This window comes from Paramacrobiotus metropolitanus, unplaced genomic scaffold, assembly GCF_019649055.1.
Source record: "Paramacrobiotus metropolitanus isolate TYO unplaced genomic scaffold, Prichtersi_v1.0 Parri_scaffold0000026, whole genome shotgun sequence".
NCBI lineage: Eukaryota > Metazoa > Tardigrada > Eutardigrada > Parachela > Macrobiotidae > Paramacrobiotus > Paramacrobiotus metropolitanus.
The window spans coordinates 959,490-978,698 of NW_026570246.1; the positions used below are offsets into that span (position 1 = coordinate 959,490).

General features: G+C 41.5%; 3 protein-coding genes across 6 annotated transcripts; 1 reads left to right on the forward strand and 2 right to left on the reverse strand.

Moving 5' to 3' along the window:
* Window positions 1–685: 685 nt before the first annotated feature.
* On the forward strand, window positions 686–9,755 carry LOC129587664 (neuropeptide F receptor-like). Of its 2 annotated transcripts, none has more exons than XM_055481497.1 (4): window positions 686–1,563; window positions 6,306–6,729; window positions 7,938–8,056; window positions 8,508–9,755. In XM_055481497.1, the coding sequence occupies exons 2-4, from the start codon at window positions 6,343–6,345 to the stop codon at window positions 9,295–9,297; spliced, it is 1,296 nt and encodes a 431-aa protein (XP_055337472.1). In that variant the 5' UTR covers window positions 686–1,563; window positions 6,306–6,342; the 3' UTR covers window positions 9,298–9,755. The 2 variants fall into 2 exon arrangements, with proteins under 2 accessions (XP_055337472.1, XP_055337473.1); XM_055481498.1 differs by lacking the exon at window positions 686–1,563 and adding an exon at window positions 6,114–6,136.
* A 469-nt stretch (window positions 9,756–10,224) lies between these two features.
* Window positions 10,225–13,773, reverse strand: LOC129587738 (syntenin-1-like). 2 transcript variants are annotated; one of them, XM_055481619.1, is made up of 8 exons: window positions 13,618–13,773; window positions 13,225–13,336; window positions 12,663–12,872; window positions 12,137–12,298; window positions 11,880–12,055; window positions 11,635–11,747; window positions 11,376–11,526; window positions 10,225–10,589 (listed from the first exon to the last, which is right to left on the reverse strand). In XM_055481619.1, the coding sequence occupies exons 2-8, from the start codon at window positions 13,273–13,275 to the stop codon at window positions 10,535–10,537; spliced, it is 918 nt and encodes a 305-aa protein (XP_055337594.1). In that variant the 5' UTR covers window positions 13,276–13,336; window positions 13,618–13,773; the 3' UTR covers window positions 10,225–10,534. The 2 variants fall into 2 exon arrangements, with proteins under 2 accessions (XP_055337594.1, XP_055337595.1); XM_055481620.1 differs by lacking the exon at window positions 13,618–13,773 and adding an exon at window positions 13,446–13,602.
* A 1,988-nt stretch (window positions 13,774–15,761) lies between these two features.
* LOC129587812 (uncharacterized) lies at window positions 15,762–18,326 on the reverse strand. Of its 2 annotated transcripts, XM_055481735.1 has the most exons (7): window positions 17,891–18,326; window positions 17,221–17,383; window positions 16,996–17,112; window positions 16,886–16,931; window positions 16,713–16,784; window positions 16,249–16,445; window positions 15,762–15,966 (listed from the first exon to the last, which is right to left on the reverse strand). In XM_055481735.1, exons 1-7 carry the CDS (start codon window positions 18,193–18,195, stop codon window positions 15,922–15,924), a joined length of 945 nt encoding a protein of 314 aa, XP_055337710.1. In that variant the 5' UTR covers window positions 18,196–18,326; the 3' UTR covers window positions 15,762–15,921. The 2 variants fall into 2 exon arrangements, with proteins under 2 accessions (XP_055337710.1, XP_055337711.1); XM_055481736.1 differs by lacking the exon at window positions 17,891–18,326 and having other exon boundaries at window positions 17,221–17,628.
* Between the last annotated feature and the right edge of the window lie 883 nt (window positions 18,327–19,209).

The window sequence follows — 19,209 nt, forward strand, 5'->3', positions numbered from 1 at the left end:
AGTACCAAAAGAAAGAAACTTGATTTGTAAAGACAGTTTACATGATCAGTCACGTTACCACAATTCCGTGGACGCTGACATTTTGTACATGTGAATTCCGGCGCATGCTGAACTCGAAATGGCTGCTTGCGGCACTACACCGTCCCACGCTGCAGATTAAGAGTTATTATTGCCGTTTGCAAAAGCCGGAAACGGATTATGATAAGAGTTTCTTACGAAAAGGCTGCAGTCACGTTTTTTTATTCGACCTGACTAAAAACACATAAGAACAATGAAACCGTTAATTGTTTGTGTCGCCCTATGTATTTTTTTACCCGTAAGTCTGAAAGGTTATGCATCAGCGCGCGGTGTTAAAACGAAGGTGACAGACACCTAGTAGATCGCTGTCATCAATTTCATCAAATTTAAATGATGAATCTGATGGGCCACAAAACCAACAATGCACAAGGTGCGTTGGGAATTTTATGGCCGCGTTTTTCTCCGGTATTAAGTAAGCGTGTTGATTACGCGGGAACACAATCCCGATCAAACAAACGCGCCGGTGCTGGCTGGCCATTAGAGTTACGTCTGTTTATAACGGGGAAAAGCTATAAGGAAATGGCATGATTTACGAGAGCTGGAGCGCGCGTAGAGCATTTACGCACTGGGAATCCGGAATCCACAACATTCCACGTCGCCGAACGGGATTCTGTACACGCCGGGCTGTTTGGGGTGGAGTTGGCACGAAACGAGATAAATATTACGTCGCACCATAACACAACAGCAGCTGCAGGACGTGTACTACGCCCGCCGGTCGCGACACTATGTGCCTATTTGCGGCTAAAATGGATTGGTACAAAAGATGAATTCTAATTAGACCGGAAACGCCCGTAATCCAGCTTACATAGTGGACTTACCAAAGGCAAACACATATGCACACACTGCAGTGCGCCGGCATATAACCATCGATATCGGCAGTCCGGCGTGCGTATACAGTATACCATTCTGCAGTTGTGGGTTGACAGCCCGTGCATATATGCACGCGCACAGTGGTCCCCACCATTTCCACCCTACCGGATACTCAAATAGATGCTTGCTGTTTCCGGTTAAAAGACTATCCTTACGGTTGTGCGCTATTCGCCTCGTTTTACTGCCCAGATGCATGAATGAACATCATGATTGTATGTCTACAGAAGAAAGTGTACGATGTGTTTTGGCGGATCGGTTCGTAAGCGGTTCGCTGTTGTGTCCGTCGATGCGGATGTTGTGTCATATGCATAGTCCATACTGCATGGTAGAACCGGCATCATTTGCATTTTGACATTACAGCGTGAAATTGACGTTGCATTACTGTTTAGCGACGCGAGCGAAAGTTGTATACTAGTATTTTATTATTTTGAAATAAGGACGAGTTATGTATGGGATGGTTACTCGTCTGAAAACGGTTAATTACGCATTACGATCAACGCTGTCAGTCTAGATAGAAACTGCGTAATGCTGCATTTTATGACTCCCAAATTGTCCTGCTTGGATGGAAATGTATCGCACAAATCTTACGGGAATTAATTACGATTCCAAAAGACGGTAAGTGGCGGTATTCAAGGTTTATTCCTTCCCTCTGCGTGTCTGCCGTTCGATGCTTGTCTCGATGCAAAACATAAAGCCGAGCATACTTCATGATCGATAAGATTAAATTTGAATTGTGTTTATTTACTCGCACACTCCTTGCAAGAAAAGGTGTTCAACGCTGCTTCATGACCTTTTTTCCCTGTCGTTTACAGTAATGTAATTGCGGTGTAGCCGTGTCAACACCACAAGTAGTTGTTAAAATCGAATTATTGCGCTTGTCTGTCCACATGCTCTGCCATTTTTCATCGACGTCCTGCTGTTATTCATGGATACAGTTGGATGCGATCTTGCGCAATCATCGCCGCATGAGGAGTCCTACTCGTGTTAAATTTTCAAAGCATAACCCAATTGTACATATTGTTGATAAAAATTTAAAACAATATGCGTAAGGCAAAACTTATAAGTTGTTAAACCATGATTTCTGATGACCTTCGAAAATATATTCGATTTTTGGTGTTTCTTCGCGATTGTGATGACGGCGTTCTCAATCAGCATTAAAACGGCGCTTATATTACTTGGTGCTATAAACATTTATAGCATTAGTTATCAGCTTTGTATAAATTATTTACACATAACCGAAGCATAATTACGACATCTTTAATAAGTAGCACGATACAAGCATAATTATATACAGACCAATACATAATTAAATCATTTGAATTATAAATTAATTTTTGTAGCACGCCAGTGCTATAACAATTGTTTTTTGTTGCACTGACGGCTTATGCTCAATATATAAAGATTTAATGCATAGTACCACTGCTTCAGGTCTTTACTATGGTAAGCGGCGTACTGTAAGCCACAACTCACTTTGGTTGTCGGAAACCAGACTCCTTTTTTTCTGCTTGCGTTTCCTAAATAATAAACGAACAGAGAATGGCTCCGGTATTTCAGCCGTACAGTGGTAGCCAAAAATGAGGTTTGTACTAAGAATTTAATTCCTTCCACAAGCATCGTATGCATGCGTCCAGACTATAGAGTATGTAAGACACATCTGGAATACGATAAATTTGTTGTCAGCGAAGATAATATAAACTGGCGACATGCGCGGTCATTTATAACATCTTTACCGCCTCACTTTTGTTTCCGGTATAACGCAAGTCGAAACATTTGCACTGCATCGTAAATTTCTTCAATGAAATTTAAATCAGGAATCTATAAGCGTAGTCGGCAACAACGAGGAAAAATATGGGTCAGTTTTGGGTTCAGCATAAAATCCCAAGATCGGATCGAGTGGCTGCTAAGCCGATCTCTTGGGAAGTCATATTAGATCATCATGGTAATTCGACGGAAAGAAGTTACTGGAGCTCTTCATTAGTCAGTCGTACGTCTTGGTTGACTACGTTGCCGCAAAAGCCTATCGGGGAATCAAAAAAGCCGCGTGTATATGTAAACGTAAAGTGAAATTAATAGGAAACCTCGTTGGATTTCTGAACTGACACATTTCGCTATGGAAATTCTGTTGTGATCTTAGCAATTATGTGTTCTAGATCTCTGCTGCCATGCTGTAACGTTTGCTGACACGCATTGACACCCCTGCGCCCCGTACGTAATTATCATGAATAATTGTACATCCGATTGTGCTGTTGCAGTTCTAGCGCTACCAGATAAATACCGGTAATTTTGCTGTGACCTTACTTTTATCTGCAGCGTTAATACAGATTACACCTTTTGAAGACCACTAAAGCTAATATCTGCAAGCCTTAAATTAGCATACAATACATGCATTTTAATTCGCGATCTTTACTTAACGCATAGCGCTTATAAAAATTATTAAGTAATTTTGGCCATCAGTTATCTCTATCAAGTCCCAGAAAATTTTAGCTGTATCCCATGCACTTTTGCCGATTAAGTGGATGTAAATATATGCCGATTTGTCACAGAAGTATCACTTTTTCCGTCACTTAATATGCCTTAGCTTTAGTTGTAAAATTAATAAGAATCTGCGAAGCTTTTCCAACACGGCCATCACGGAGCTGCTGAAATATTATTTTCAAAAGGTGTTCAAATGTTGGTGTCGCTGGTTACTGGTTTTAAGCTTTCGATATACTCTATATATGCACATCGACCACTACAAAAGGCAGTGAGAGTCGCACATCAATATAGTCTGACTGTTTAACGACGAGCGGTCAGTATCGCAACTTCTCACTATCAACTAAACTGTGTACACAAAAAAGAGACATTTGCCATAGTATTGCGTAATCGTCATGCAAATCAAATATATAGTTGCTGCGGTGAACTTTTAGCTGGCAGCGAACAACCTAATCCCTGGATTACAGCTTTGAAAAACGATCGACGAAGTGCCATTTTTGAGGGCTTGCAGCTAGCAAACTCAAAGCGCTACAAAATCGACGTTTACATTTTATAATTTGTAGCTAGACCGTTTTTACACCGAGGCGCAAACGAGAAATTTTGTTAATTTTTACCAGAGAGTACAGACTGTAGAGGTCACATGTACGTGTAGAAAGTTGGCAGGGATCATTCACAACAAATATTTCGGCACATTGACCGAAAGAAAATTGCATAACACACGCCGACTGCAAGTAAATAATGCTAATTTGTTTTCTGAATACAGCCGGATTCTGCTGTGATGCCAGCTTGTAAAGAATGCATAGCGGCGGCGTTTAATAGAGAAGAAATGCTGCAATCGGAGATGAACGTCTGAGCTGATAGTTTGGGATAAATAATGTCTGTTGAAATACTATCTGCCTAATGTGATTGTATGCGGCGCTAACGCTAAGTGTTCTTGACCCTTTATGTGTACGAGTCAGTTCCAGTTCAGTGGTGTAATATGTGAAAGAAAAAGACACGAATTAAGTCGACCAGCGTCGACGCTGAGATGTCAAATAAACGACTCGGCATGCAATATTTTGAAAACGGAAAGAAACGGCTTTTGGGGGCCTGCCCGGTCTCTGACAAGCATTCAATAGATTATTTGAAATATTACACCATCACTTCCTGTAATCTAATTTGCAGATTGTTTGGCATAATTGATTTTTTCCCGTTATGTTCATTAGATTTTGTGATGTGCTGATGTGTTTATTCGTCCAAGCTTGCGTGCTCCGTAAGACAGGAAATGGAGTTTGGGCAGTAATTAGCCGGTTGACGCTGCAAGCAATGTTTCTGTCTCAACAGACTTCGGACACGTCGACCTTGCCACCACATTTCCGGTCACCTTAATGAACTTATTATTAAAAATGCCTGTATGCAGTTGTGTTCGTTTCAGCGCATTCAGAAGCTGCACTAAAAACATTTACTAGCTGAAGCGAATGCAGTATTTTGATTTTTGACGCATTACTTTGCTCCCGTCTGTCTGCATTCGTTTGTACCAGCGGCAAGTTTCTGGTCGCTACTGCAGAAATTTGAAAACTGACAAGTGAAATTACTGTTTGAAAACTTTATAAGTACGTTGTATGCTGCAATGCAGAGTAACTACTGTAGAGCAATATTATATATGAAGTGTGTAGCAATTAACCATTATTATCCTGATTGTGTACGTCATCAAAGTTACTCATGCTCCACATGATTAAAAACTCAGAGAAGTTCACCCAAATAAATATACAAGACATCCTTCGAGATAATGCACAAATTCCGTCATTTTGTAGGAAGCAAGTTTCGTGAAGCCATTCGATTTTCTGTATCTACAACATTTTCCTAGAGTGATTTGGTCTTCCTGTACATACACAGACACATCAGGAATGTCAATGATCTTCCGTGTTGAATGACCTCAGTTACTCCTTTCGCCCGAGCAACCACCTGAGATATTTTAAGAAATGTTAATTTTTAACAATTAGCACAAAGTAGTGCGCACGCTAGATTAAGGACTGGCTCGTATGTATCCTCTGATAGCTCCAGTAGAGTGTAAAGCATGCAAATCGATATTGCGTCGATCTGTGACCATAGACTGAGACCCTTTGAGTAATCAGTTGCATATGTACAGTACGACGTAGTGTCTGGAATATGCCGTATCCGTATCGTCAGAAAATCCAAAAAATTGTTAGTTTTTAAGAAATTTTTAATAAGCAATTTAATGTTCTTCGGAGAATCTGTAAAGCTGATGCTCCCAATGAGCCGGATCTGGCCAAGCGCTGTGCGTTGGCGAATAATTATTAATTATACCATCCGGAAATAATTTCGGCAAGCTCGCCTCTGATTAGTCTGGAACATCGATAGGGTTTCCAAGACGATACGACCAACAAGCCCTATTGTAATCATCCGTGAGAAACAGATACTCTCCCATGACACTGGATCTTCCATAATTGATACGCGCTAGTCGAGTCAAAAATCCCGGTGCAGCTTCATTTGGTGAGACGCACACGTTAGGCTATATATGCACTTAAACGGTTTACACCCACCGATGAATCTGCAGTCATCGGGGAGTATGTTGTCACCCGGTTTGGAAGCGGAAATGTATACCATAGGTGGAATGCCCGTGCAAAGGGCGCGGGCTTCATTTACGCATTTTGTGTACGTATTGTATAACACTGCCGCTGAAGCACATGGACAGCACACCGCTGCATACATATATGTACGAGTATATATTATACAGTATACGTATGTTCCTACGATAATTTCGTAATGATACTTAGAACAGACCACAGCCATAAGAACTGTGCCGTTTTTTCTCCACAAGATGTGCTGATTAATAATAATGATATTTCTGATCCATCATAGAATGATTTTTTTGTCGTCTTCAGATATTAAGGAGTTGTTGATCGTGATCCTGCATTAATCATGGGATCGGAAACATATCATTCCCGGCAAGCGGCAGCAGGTGCCTATTCACCGGGTTTAACCCAAGAGGCACTGTCGAAAGCCGGTGCCATGATGGAACTAATGCCGGATGGACAGCATGTACGGATATTTGGTCTGAACAAGACCTACGATCTGGATGATCTTATACCCAACGTGATCGGTCCAGATGAAACACTGGGCAAGAACGGAGTGTTGATTACCGTAGTTGGCTATATTTTTGTTTCTATTATTGGTGCCTTGGGAAATGCACTGGTGCTGTTTACAATTTTTTCCCGACCAAAGATGCGCATAATGCGCCATGTTTTCATTGCCAATCTTGCCGCGTCAGATTTTGTGTTGTGCTCCATTACAACACCGCTTACTTTGGTAAGTTTCTGCCCGGATTTCATTATGCGCAAAATTAATTGTATACAAGTTGCAAATATTATCTTTAACCACTAGAATAAAGCAAAGAGGTTTAAGTAACTAGATTTACAATTTTATTTGTAAGAAAACAATTTTATGCATCTTAATGAAAATCACAAATTTTTTTGAAAAACGTGTCTTAACGCCGTTTGTCAACAATAAACATGTATCATTACGGCTGAAGATTTCGCATCTAAGTTGCTGTTTTTGTTGACAATTCAAAACACAGACATACAAAAATTAATCATAAAAGGTTTTCTGTTTATTTCGATATATCAAAGGATACGTATACATAAGTTTATGCAGTTAAAAGTTTTAATCAAAAACAGATCAGATCAAATCGTCTAGCGGCTAATCACTTTGGCAGGTTACTTCATTCGTGTGCGACGGCTGCGATAGATACACAAAAAGAACTTCAGTGCAGCTGTCAACAGATTTTTTTTCTTACTTTCGGATAATTACAATGTGACTATTCAAACCATTCTACCGAACCAATAAAGGATGTCAAAACCATATATTCCGATATTTCGCAGTATTGCGGTGTGCGGGGAATGACATGCAATCCCGCTATAATTTCGACTTTACGTCCCGATTGCTAGCGATTAAAGACCAGGTGGCCGTAGAAAGGTGTATTCATTCTCCACAATTTATGGTAATTATCGTTTTATTTGTTTCTGCTTTGCCATTCGTTTTCACTGGCGTAGTCAGATATTCCGAAAAGTAGCTTCGCCTGTATTACAATGCAAGTACTAGCAATGAGATTATTGCCGTATAATACGCACACTTCTCGTAAAAAGGTGATGATGGTTCCAGGATACAATAAATAATTTGGTGATTAACATTTTCCTGTAGTTTTTTTTATGTAAAACAGTATGAAAAATAAAACCATTGACAGTATTAAAAATAAAAACCACACATAGGCCGAAGCCGAATCTAGACAATGCTACTATAACTGGGCTCCCATGTGCAGCGGAAGTATAAAGGTCGAAAATAAAAGAAAAATTGCTAATAATTAAACATCTAATTTTCGATGTAGGTACAAATTTTTAATAAATGTAAAATTCTACCAAATACGTGTTTGTTGGATATCAACGTGGTTCACCTGGTCGTTGAATTTCAAAACACTTGTGCTTCAGATGCGATGTTCTTTATTCAACAAAATTTTTTAGCTGGAGGTGCTGGGGCATCCTATTGGAACGCTAGGAGTGATGTGTAAAATTGTACAAGCTCTTCAGGCTACCAGCGTCTACGTTTCTACACTCAGCATTACGGCAATCGCATTAGAAAGGTAACGCAAATCAGTTTTTTTCTTGCAGTTACCCATTAACTTAAGGAATTTGATAACCTTAACAAAATTAGTCGATGACGATTTCTATTTTGAATTAAGTCGTGACAGGTTTATATTAACTGTGTTTGTCTTGATATGCTGGTATACGTCTAAGTGGTGCAAAAACGTGCGGTATATGTAAGTATGCGTTGCATATATTTACATCTGTATTATAGAGATAGTAATTAAAATCTTCCTGAAACTTTGTCGTAATAATCCGTTACCTATATAGAGTCTTTTTAAAACCTTGAAAGCAGTTCTTCCAGCATTTGTGGATTACCATTTCTAGCCACATATAGTCGAAACGCAGTGAATAATTATCGCCGAAATTGCGGACACCTTTGGGAGATTACGGGAAATTATATATGCTTGCGTAATGAATAGGTCAAGTGGATAATTTCAATCTTTGCAGATACAAAGTGATCGTGTACAGTATCAACCCGACACCCAGTCGCCGCATCATATTGGCGCTAATGATCGGTTTCATATGGCTAATCTCCATGGCTCTTTCCATGCCCTTCGTCATTTTTCGCACCAGTCTCCTGATCGGCATCCCCAATATCCGTGTGTTTTATCGCTGTACGGAGGTTTGGCCCATCACATACGGACGGGCACTGTACAGTATCTTCTGTATGGTCTTCCAGTACTGTATGCCCAGCTTCATAATCGGAATCGCGCACGTGCAGATTGTCTTGAAACTGCGTCATCGTTTCTCCACGCGGTTGGACACTCCGCAGACTCTGTCGGTTAATGGGCATCACACCACCACCCAGGAGGATTCGGAAGTTCTGGAGATTGTTCGCGGTCGGCGGAAGCGCCAGCGGCGCCGTCAGCGTAAAACCAATTTACTCCTATGCATAATTGCGCTCATCTTCGCCATCTGCTGGCTGCCGTTGAATGTGGTGAATATTATCGCGGATTTCAGCAGTGATCTGTACACCGAGAATCAGGCCTTATTTCAGAGAATCTTTGTCGGCGCGCATCTGTTTGCCATGTCCAGTGCGGTAACCAATCCTATTCTGTATGGATTCTTAAATGAGAATTTCCGGAAGGAATTTCAGGATGTGTTCTTGTTTTGGGTGAGGTGTCTGTGTGGGAATAATGCCTTCGTGCTGAACCACACACGGTTAAACCGGCATGCAAGTACTGTCACCGAAGTGGCTCTTAAAGACCGGCATCCCGCCGAGTTAACAGCACTGTGACCTTTTGTCGACCGGATCTCCCGTAAGCAGATTATACGATTATGCTCACGCGATGCCAGATGGATGTTTGCAAGCCTACAATTATGGCTAAGAAGCGGGAAAATATTCAATACCAACCGTTCGCTATAGTCCATTACGACATTACGTTGTATGTTGTTCACCAGATGAGTAGCGATCAAAGAATTTTTATAACGGCAGTCAAGGCAAAGTGGGGGTGTACGCAACTCGTTGCACCAACGAAGCACCGGCATAATGCGAATGTGTGTCTGCAGGCTGATTCTGCTAAGTACGGTGATTGGAGTTATTTCTTTTGTATAAACCTGTGACTGCACCATTGTGAATAAATTGCTGGTGATGTTATAATGGTTTGATGCGAAAAGGAGCAATCATGCAGTTGGAAAATTTCAGAATTGGTTTACCGCAGGTGTAAAGCGATCAATACTAATATTGTTGCATAAATATGGGTTTGGAATTACCACTTGTCATATCGCGCCGTTAGCAGAGGCAGACAATTTACCTATGACCTTTTCCAGTGCACCGAACCTAAGTGATAAAGACTAAATCTTTCAGAAAAAACTTGCGGACGCGGCAGGCCAGCACCTGTCCGTGTGCAAATGTTTTCAGTAAAAACCCTACCGGGTAGCTAAAAACGACAAAAACACAAATTACCGGAAAGGCGCATAAATCGATGCAATGTGTCAAGGCCACGTGCTGGCAGGTTGTCAAACGATGTTAGTGTGATCCACTCGTGTTGACTACCGGGACACCATGCAGCGAACATCTGAACGCCATCAAAGACGCCGAAGCAAACTACCGTCCCATACTGCGTTATTTCCCACAGGCAGACGGACCGACTGTCGGAGAAACGTTAGAACTTCACACCCTCGTCCATTTTCAAAGGGAAGCAATACTTAAATGTCAAACATGAAAGCGATCAGTTCTTTCCATCCAGAGAAGACATTTTTAATTTAGGTTTCATTCGCCTTTTATTCGACTAGTTTCACCATGGCAAAAAACCATAGGAATCTATTTTCTTAACTTATAAAACTTATAAAATACCACTGTAACGAAAAACGAAAAAAATCACTTTGGCATTAACAATTGTGAACTGAGACCGATTGGCAATTAAGCAGTCAGTGCAAAAGTCGACAGGCTGAATGTCCGAGTCAAGAACGTAAGATGCGGAACGCGGGATCTGTCATGGCCAGCGGATTAGCGCAGAGGCTGCTTATTGGTATTAGATGCACGGCACGGAATGATCCATAGATTTACGAACTAAATCCCCCGACATACTGCAAAATACGTAACGTTAGAACCGGCAGTGTTAAACTATGTACACCAGCGAACCATATGCCTCCATCAAACACCCTTCCTTAATCCAACTCAACAATTGACAAGCTGGCACAAATATCCATTAAACATTCGACAAGCGCTTTATGTGAGGATAAACGGGAAAAAAGTAGGTTCTGCGAAGCAGATCGAATGAAACGGCGGTATGCTTGAATTAATCGTAGCAACGAAATTCAAAGAATCTCCGCTGGGAATTTTGGAATTTAATTACAAATATGCAAAACATTTTGACACTCTTATCAGCATAATTATGCAAATAAATACCCGGACTACAGGTTAGGTTTTACAGTTTAATTCACATTACCCAAAAAGCGTTGACCAAACATTTTAGTCTAGAAACCTTCAGAATTCCTTTATTTGATTTACATAAGCTCAAGCTCAATACAAAAAAAGCACGTGTGGAAGTCATACGGTAGCATAACTCAGATGTCACACCGACTCGTCACATAGGATCATCATCATCAGCATTTTAACTGCTTCCAGTGCCGAGGCCTTATAATTCTCAGCTGGGTAGCAGGCATTAATACATAATGAACACTGGTTCGTAAAATCGCTCTTTTAAGAACAAGAGCCTAACAGTCCTACCTACACTTGACAGATGGGTCGAAATTTTCTGATGAGGTAAAAATCCTTTGAAAATTTTCACATTTCAGCTAGTCAAAACTACCGAACTACAGCTGTTAAGCCTCGATACTGGTGGGAAGAGCGCTTTCTGCTGTAGTACTTACTTCTTCATAATGTGCTGAAAGATAACAGACGGCATAATTGTGATGGTGACATCATTAGGACTCTGCTCGAGCAACTGTAAAATCTCCTTGTCCTTGAGACCAATTACGTTTTGGCCGTTCACTTCCAACAGATTGTGATCCGTCAGTATGCCTACGCATGCGTAAGAACCGATAAGAACAAATGGCTAATCATCCTAACGATTTATGACTGCGCTGTAAAGCACAGCACCACAATCAGTCATATTACAAATTTCCTTACCATTGCGAGCAGCTGACGACTCACGAACAATCTTCTCGATTCTGCCATCCCGAAAGCCAAAGCCAACACGATTGGCACTATCTTTCACCATGGTGATGGTGCGCTCGAAGGGCCTGCAAGCGAGTCAAATTAATCGTTAATCGCCGTGCAATACAACGTCTATTTCACTGACCCACTACGACGGGAATCACGGGATAGATGTATACATCGTTAGTTAACCGCTTCACAACAAAGCACAACAATACCTGTCGCGAACAGCCAGCCGAATGGAATCGCCCGCAGCCTTCTGCAATTTTTTTGTCGCATGATCTGTGCTCCACCCGGCACAGTTCTCATCATTCATCTGCAGAATCTGATCCCCAAAGCGCAATCCGCACAGCGCGGCGGGAGAGTTGGCCATAACAAACGAGATGAACACACCCTAATTTTCCGGTAGTCAATGTTAATACACTTTGTGCGGAAATGTTGTCGGCACTATTACTACGAAGCGACAAAAGCTTACATTGTTGACCGAGTACAGGCGCAGGCCCGCCTTGCCTTTGCCATCTTTGCATAACGTGACCGCACGAATCCCGTGAGTAACCTGGGCGCGCAGCAGACCAACGGAACCACCCGTAACGGGACCGCTCATCAAAGGACCAGCTGCCGGACGACTGACGACAGCCTGCAACAGATCAGAATACTGATCAAACGGAACATCCACTATGACTGTACTGTCTGTACATCATGCTTTTGCCGGCGAAATACACACCGAGGAAATACTTTACATAGACAAGCATATTTGGCAGACGTAAAAAGCAGGAAAAATGCAACCATAAAAAAATTCTCTGAATCCATACAAAAGAAAAACAAACCATCATTATCTCCAGATCTCATTAAATGTCGAAATTAAGGACTGGTGTATTAGTTAACAATTTCCTTTTACTAATTAAAGAGGATAGAACCGTAAACATCCTTTTATAATAAACGTACCAAAACTGCAAAAACTGCAACGTGTAGATTGCACAGCGTGTTTACAATATCCGTACCTGTGAAGCAACGGGAGCAGGCTGCTGAGTCTGCAGGCGTGAGGCCTGATCGATCATTTCCGGGCTGAGTCCCATGTACTCGTTCAGGGAGGGGTACATGCCGCCCGTGAATGCGCCCGGGCTGGGAGCGAAGCCCGCCGCAGCGGGATTGTACGGGGGCGTGGCTGACTGCTGTGCCAGCGCTTGGGCGCGATCGTGCGCCTTCTGTGCCTGTAAATGAAATCATCTGGGTTTCAGCGTTCGAAGGAGTGCAACAATCAAGAATAATATCACCCAAAATGGGAAACCATGTTAGCCCAAAACAACGGCAGCAAATTTTTGATACGAGTGCAAAACCATTGCTGATAAATCACCATACAAATTTTTTAAGGAGCTATACAGAAACAACAACATGGCGTGGTTGAGTCTGGGAGCAGTAAACTGCAGCTCCAACCCCAACAGCTAAACACTGCAACACCGCGCATTCAAAGACGGTAGTCAAGTGCTTTCGATCCTGGCATTACGCTGCTGCTCTATAGATAGATCCCAACATTCTAATATGTACTTTTAAGTTTTAACTTACCTCCATGAGGCCACCGACGTGCATGTCCTCCAAAGTCGGATACAAGGACATTTTTCCCGTTGTTTAGGATGGCAGCAGACGAACAACCAACGAAGTCACAAGTGGAATCACCCTGTTTCAGGATTCAGAATATGTTCGAAATTATACAAACGATACTAATTATTCAGCTATCGACAAGAATGGTTAAATCGGCAACATGAATCTTTGGCAAAGAAACTTACAAAAGAAACCTCCTACGTTCGTACAAATACAATCAATCAGCTGATTCACAATTCAAATAGGTCGGAGCTACACGTGTTGAACAGCTGCACGTGTGCGAGACAAAGCCAAACCAACTATGAACAGTCTAGTGAAAAACTTGTGGAAATTCTAAGTTCGTATGTGGATCCTTACCGGATTATCAGCTAGGAGGCGATTTTGCGAGAACAAACTACGGGAAGCCACGAAAACGACGATAAGTTCTAATCAAATGCGACGGAAGTCCTGAATTTCGTTCTAAACAGCGATAAATTTTCGAGCTGAGGAATGATCTCACCGAGCGACCGCACGGCGTAGTGTACATATATGCGCGGATGCAGTACGTGTAGTTACGTAGCCTCACGTTCGCACAAGTGTATTGTGAAAGCGCAAAACGTTGTAGGGTTCAATTTTCAATAAAATATAATGTAGTTTTCACTTTTCAGCGGTGTAGGAAAAAATAATACAACTAAATAAAAATCATGAGCTTTTGATTCTGCTATATATAGTGGCGAAACTTTTAATAAGTATCGGAATCGGATATAAACTCAGTACCAAAAACAAAATGGTTATTATAACAGAAACACTTCTTCGATGCTATCCTGATCGGGGATCGTACCCATTACACAAATACGTTTCCCCGTTGTATTTGGATAGACATTCGCTGCTTAAAAAACTCTTTCGCCCGTTTCTGGCCAGTGGACGTCGCTATACCGTTTCCGACCTTCTCCACTAGCTTCTTAGTTCCGCCTCCCCAAGGTCCGTAAATTTCGATGGCTGCTGCAACGAGATCGTACCGTGGTTGGAGCCAGGCGTGTTTCGTTAGTTTCCTCCTCTCCGCGATCTCAGCTGCTGCACCGACGTTTACGGAAGTACGGTCGATATACGAGGCCGCCAGGGTGTCTACGCAGGTAACATCCACCGCCAGCGGCTTTCCGCGCTCCCACGGTACAAGGGTGATCACATCCGGCCTTTTCTTGTCTTTCACAGACAGACCTTTTGGTTCCATTCTCGCTGGGAATCCGGCCGTTTTCAGCCCACGGGTAATCTCCCCGCTTATACCGTCGTGTCGTGGCAGTCTTCCAGCTGAGCGTTTACATCGGAGCCCATGCCGGCCCAAACTGTCCACCAAACCGCCACATACACACACGTGGGGAGTAACAACTGGTGCTCCCAGACGCAACGCGACGCTTATACGGAAGGCATTGTTTTCCAATAGATTACCAAGACACGCTGCCGGCAAAGCATGAATCCAAACGCCGGATTCTGGAACTGATACGGCTTTCAGGTGAGCGACTTCATCCGGCGTAGTCCGCAATGTGGTCAAGTCTGAAAAAGCGTGGAGCGTCGCGGGCGTGTCCCAGGCTTTCTGGACATGTCGAAATGGTTCGGCCGGGAGTTCATTTGTATCGGCCAATATCTTCCAAGCATGCGTGGCGGCAGTCACATCCATGGCCGTTAACTTCGGGCATAGCCTAGAAATCAGTGGGCGCAACGAAGAAGCCGATGCCAGGTAGGCAGAGGGGGCTAGCTTCTCGGTGCGTCTGATCCCCAAACCACCAAAACGAACAGGAAGTGAGGTCTGAAGCCACGTCGGGTGGTCCATCCGGACATTGGTGATGGTTTCCACTGCGTTGCGGAACACCTGGTCGAGTCTATAAAGCTCATGAGGGAACATCCATGCTGGGGACGTACGCAGGATGTGGACGATATATGCATCGTAGAGCAATGAAATGAATATTTAGGCAACAAAATAATGCTTTTTGTTCGTACTTGTGTTTTTATAAATATTCGCCTTACTTTAACCTTAAGCAGTGTGTCGTTTAATACACGCTATCAACCTACGATAACATAATTATTATGATAATAACATATGATAATATTACCGTAATTAAAATTAAAGAAATAATGACAAATAAGCACATCTGCTTGGAAATAAACACTAGACCAAGCTCTGACATACAATTTTTACGTCATGACTCATAACCCTAAAGGTATTAATAGTTTTTTAATTTACGTATTTTCACCGCACCAGTGTTCAGCAAAACATACCGTAGCTTCTGCTGACAAAGAGTACTGTACACAAAGCTAACAATAAAAATATTCGGGTTGGCCCATGTTTAATTATGCAGTTTGGCAACCGGGAATTCCTTGTTCTTACAGCTAGTTCGAAGAAGTCATCGTTAGTGAGCTCTTCAAATCCTACGTACTATGTAATGTAGCACTTTAGCTAATAACGATCCTGGTTAGAGTAATAAACTTTAATCAGGATCGTTTATTACGATATAACATAAGTTACATAACTGATTTCTCTTTAATTACCCTCTCCTAGTGCCCACGTGCACGAACACAATAAAAGCAATGGAACAACAGCATTAACAATGTTAAAACGTGAGTTTTGGCAGTGTAATCGACGTTTTATCAGCAAAGTTCACCAGAAGAATTTCAGCATTGAGTGTGCTATCCAAACCGGCATCCGAAAGAAAGCAGGAGGTCATGCCAGTCCTGAAAACCACAAATCAGAGGGGAACATGAAAAATTATCTATTACATCATATTACATCATCACATCATCCATACTTTATATAATTATCACTAAGCAGTAAGCACGTTTTAATTGTAAGTATTTAATCATACTGAAACCAGAACTGCCTCATTTGAACTGTAGAATAATGTAGAGGTTACTAACTTTCATCCTAACAAATAGCTGCCCCCTAGTAGCTGCCATCCTTTGAACCTTTCCGCCTAAATTTATAGTACAACAATAGGTGTACAAATAGGCAAGTACCCGCAGCAGAATTTCCAAATCAGGATGTGCGAAGTCGTAGTAATTCTTCAGATCGGATGCAGCCACGTCCATAGATTTACTCCAGTATACCGCACTGGTCTCTTCCAGACTTTTTTGCGCAATCTGGTTGATCTGCTGCATTTGGTGGTCCAGTAGTGCGGTTACCCACTTTAAATCTTTGTCGGTATTTAAAGGAGCTGAATAATTAATTTGGTATTAAAATAAAAACTACACGTAAATGCGGGACCGATCGACGAGCAAAGCGAGAAATGTCTACGAGAGTAGAATTATGTACAATACTTGTACAGATATTTGTATACTGTATGTACGCACTGTAATTACGGGAACGTTTACAAGTATTTTACAATTAGCGCCAACTACTTAACCAACTTAAGTATGTGAATAATCATCAGATACTGCATAGGTTTATAAAGTGCGGTAATCAATATTTAAAACAAGCTTACGCTGAGGCATCCAGGCATAACAAACCAAAGAAGCGATTCGTTTGATGTGTGGTAGTCCAGCATGGAGATCCTCTTAATTAAGAATAACAGCAAAATGCACAAAGTTCAATGTCCTGTTTACAATATTGCAGTTTTACCAGGAAAACTGCGTTGGAAAACAAACGGCGACTTACTCACAAACTGCGAGACAGAATTATTCCGATTCCAGTAAGAATACCACTGAAGGAAAAATTATACGGTTATTTTCGGAAGAGCGCGCACGGAACAAATGTACACTCCTTACCATCGTGTATCCCTGGATGACCACAATACGTTTTTTTGGATTCGCTAACGCTTCTTGCTCAATCCGTTGAAGCGCGGCAATGCTGTCCTCGTTGAGTATTTTCGTTATATTTCGAATCTAAAAAATCCGGCTTCGAAGAATGCTAATGAGCCTTGGCAGTTCTAGATCTGCACATGAGAGATTTACTTGAACATAATCTGCAACCTTACTAATACTGAAACTGACCATGAGAAATGCCGAAGCATCGTCGCCATATCTGTCAGGAGTTGGCTTCCGCAAAAATGTCGACTGATTTGTAAAGTGTACATACATAGTAGAAAATAAGTTCCGCTGCTGTGAATCGCCCAAAAAGTAAATCGTGGTATTGGCAAGACATTTTCGAACGTTCCTAATGCAAACCACAGGTTAATGTTTACAATATTATTGCGTCGTTTACTTGCCTTAGAAAATTATTATAAAATGTACTGAAACCAGAACCAGTAATTTATAGAAGTACGCGGAGCAAACAGTTGCAACTTCTATAGGGCTAGCTGGATACCAGCAGTGTACAGCAAATACTTTTCTTTTTCGTATACAGTAATTTGTATTTTATACGATTATCTGGATTGTCGAAGACGACTCAGCCACTGTTTGCAACAGCTTACAATCAAATAAATGCGCGCTAAACCATTAGTAACCTACGATATCTGTATACAGGCATCTCAGATTACGCATACGTATTTTTCTTACGCATACGTACTTCCTAGTTTTTTTTATAACTTCTGTGATATTAAATTGTCAAGAACGACCGACCTCAACTCATACGCAACCAAAAAAATTTTTTATCCGGTATATAATACAAATACTGATTGATTTTCGTTTTCGTTTTTTTCGTTTTTTCGATTTTGAAACTCACCCTAGCGTCCAGTTGCGCAAATTGTAGTAATCAGGTTGGATAGCGGTTTCAGACTGGAGGTAACGAGAATCCATCTGGCATGCTTTTTTATGTTGCTCTTTGTTATTTGGAGCGGATACCGTCGCATCTCGTGCACGAACCCCGATAAGGCGTATTATTCGATTGTGAATAGAAAAGGTGTCCGTATGGACTTTTAGAAAAAGTATTGTACTTAAGATCGCCAAGAATACTACCACACCCGTACGCGCATCTAAAGCCGACTTCCTCTTTGCAGGCCAGAATCTCAGAGCTCCTTTATTACTCATGGAACGCGATGATTTCTAGAAAGTAATATAAACCACAAAAATATTTTACAGATAATTCAGTAGCCTTTCCATCAGCAAACGAAGCCACTGGGTGAGCTGACCCATTCAGTAATTGTCGGAACTAAAATCGAATGCTTGCGCTGAATTGTACATGTTGTTTACGCGTGAGCAACTGGTACGCGTATTTTTTAAAACGGCTTCGTATTATTTGAATGCATTCTTGGATGCAGTTCTTTTACACTGTAGTGGTCATTTGCAAAAAATGCGTGTGCCTACTTGCTGCGTGGTTGGTTAATGGAGTGGAAACCTAAAATCTTGGAAGACAAGAAAATATATGTACAGCATAAAAGAACCGAAGACACTTATCATGTGTTCTAGTCGGCAAATAAAATTAAGTTTATTTCGAGTTAAGGTTATTTTTTGTTAAGTTTATTTGCTTCGATTTGCAAAGCCGGTATTCAAGTAAAACTAATATTCGCAAGGTTATGCTTAGTTACAGGTTGCATCTTTTTTGATCTCTACTTAATGTAAAGAGTTCACCGCGCCGAAGTGCCTCGATTAGGTGAATTTCAAAATCAAATTAGTATGCAGTGGCGAAATACCTTTTCTTTACGCACAATTAAATTCCTAATTGAGATGCGGTATTTTTATACAGTAATTGCAGTGCTTCCGTACTCGTGTAATCGCATACGTGGTTGTATGTACAATAATTGGTGGCAGCAAATTTTACTGTAGATCTGGATGAGCCAAATACGGAGAAATACTAGTATTTAATCCGTAATTCACCGTGAGCTGCGATATTAAACCGTGGGGCCACAGATTGATGGCTATGAGTTTACAAAACCAAAGACCTTTCTGCGGTCTACGTTCCGATACTTAAAAATATAATATGCCGGTTTGGTCGTTATGGTAAACAAAATCTTACTTACGGTATGTGTTAATTTAAAGGTGATCGGCGAACGTAGTGCTGGTTATTATCAGCTATCTTACGCCACTTTCATATCCTGCAAATCA